Raw genomic sequence first — 1,976 nt, 5'->3', positions numbered from 1 at the left:
TCCAATCTGTTCACTGTCTTGTTACCAATGCATGCATTCTGTAAGCATAGAGAACATGGATTTCTTCTCCCCACCCTCTCCCTGCACAAGGAACCACATAAACAATAAAACATTGCAAACATATAGGATTGGTTACATGAGTCTAGGCACATCATATGTAGAGAACCTCTCAAATCAGTGTGACTAAAGTTATTCATGACTAACAGCACTCCTCTATATGTCAATGGATCTAATCCACATATAAGTCTTATCACTAGCAATTCCACAGTATACCATGGGACCACATGACCCCTACAGAGACAGCACTCAGCTGCAATCATGTCAGCTACCTGGATCATCTATTCCAGAGATAAGCCATGGTTTAACAAAACTGCTAGCTATATCAACAAAAAAATCCTCAAGAACCCATTTCAATGAGCTTTGCGGATTACCTTTAATTTTTTCTTTACTGCTTCCTTTACTTCTTTGTTTCTCAAACTGTAAACAAGAGGATTGACCAGGGGAGTAAGGAGAGTGTAGAAGAGAGAGAACAGTTTCTTTAAATTGCTCAGTGAAATCATGTTTGGTAGAACATAGACTATGATCAGGGAGCCATAGAAGCAAGCAACCACGGTTAGGTGAGAGGAGCAAGTAGAGAATGCTTTTTGTTTTCCTACACCGGAAGGGATTCTTAAAATGCTCTTAATGATGCAAACATAGGATGACAGGGTTACTAGAAATGGGGCAAGAGTGCCTATAAAGGAGACCGAAAAGGCAGTAGCTTCAACCAAGTGTGTGTCACTGCAGGACAGTCTTATCAATGGGGTTAAATCACAGAAAAAATGATCAATTTTGTTTGGTCCGCAAAAACTCAGTTGGGATACCAAGAATACGATAAGGCTGATGAACAGTGATCCACTTATCCATGATCCAGCAATCAGCAGAATGCAAATTCTCCCATTCATCAGCATTGCATAGTGCAGTGGTTTGCATATTGCTAAATAACGATCATAAGACATGACAGCCAGGAAGTAGCATTCTGTGGTTGCAAGGTACCCAAAGAAATACAGCTGTGCAAAGCATCCCCCAAGGGTGATCGTTCTGTCCCCGCTCAGAAAGTGGACCAACATCCTTGGCATGATAGTGGAGCTGTAGCAAGTCTCCAGGCAGGACAGGTTTCCCAGGAAGAAATACATGGGGGTGTGAAGCTGATGATCAAACAGCACTAGAAAGACAATGAGGATGTTGCCAGCCATGGTCACAATGTAGATGGGTAGAAATAACATGGAAAAGAAAGTCTGCAGGTCCTCACTGCTAAAATCAAGGAGAATAAAAGCCACAGGGGCAGTCTGATTTCTTCCTTCATGGATTTCCAGATGCATCTATATAACAGCAGAATATATAGGTAATGGATTAATGTGTTAATTTGAGTGTACTTTAAAGTGGCTAATTTAAGTCCACTTTAATTTAAAATATATCCAGAGATGGTTGAGCACATACTAGCAAAGCAAGTAAGCAAAGAATAGACCCTTTTATTGCATTCTGTTGATTGGTAATCCATATAGCATTTCATTTAAATTAAGTCTATACAAAAGATATATAGAATAGCATGAAGTTTAAACTGTCCTATCTTTTTAGTTGTTCCAGGAAAATATTTTTTAAATTTTTATTTCTAGATAATATTAAGCCACTCCATTTCACTAGTCTTTTTTTCATGCAGCTCAGACATGAGTGGCTGAAGAACTTGTACAACTATCAACCACTTCTTATCAAAACAGAAAGAAATTGATGCTGCCACTTCCATTCATCATGTCTGAAAACTGGCATCTCTGATTGCAATTGCATACCTGCCTTTCTAGTCTCATCCCACAGAGTTCAGGGTGACTTACTCCTAAGTTAAACTGTTTTATGACTGCAATCTCATAGCCTAAAAATACATTCAACAACTGATGTTACACCCCACTGAATTGAATGGACTTTCCTTCTGAACAGGCATA

At 39.2% G+C, this 1,976-nt stretch overlaps 1 protein-coding gene across 1 annotated transcript; it reads right to left on the bottom strand.

The window, feature by feature from the left end:
* Window positions 1–410: 410 nt before the first annotated feature.
* Window positions 411–1,361, bottom strand: LOC123033388 (olfactory receptor 11H6-like). The gene has a single exon (XM_044449992.1). It carries the CDS (start codon window positions 1,359–1,361, stop codon window positions 411–413), a length of 951 nt encoding a protein of 316 aa, XP_044305927.1.
* Window positions 1,362–1,976: the final 615 nt, after the last annotated feature.

This window comes from Varanus komodoensis, unplaced genomic scaffold (assembly GCF_004798865.1).
Source record: "Varanus komodoensis strain SLA01 unplaced genomic scaffold, ASM479886v1 scaffold62, whole genome shotgun sequence".
In the NCBI taxonomy this organism is placed as follows: domain Eukaryota; kingdom Metazoa; phylum Chordata; class Lepidosauria; order Squamata; family Varanidae; genus Varanus; species Varanus komodoensis.
This window is presented reverse-complemented; position numbering and strand designations above follow the sequence as displayed.

Coding starts and splice junctions, on each gene's coding strand:
- LOC123033388 (XM_044449992.1), bottom strand. CDS start 1,361: ATGCATCTGGAAATCCATGAAGGAAGAAATCAGACTGCCCCTGTGGCT.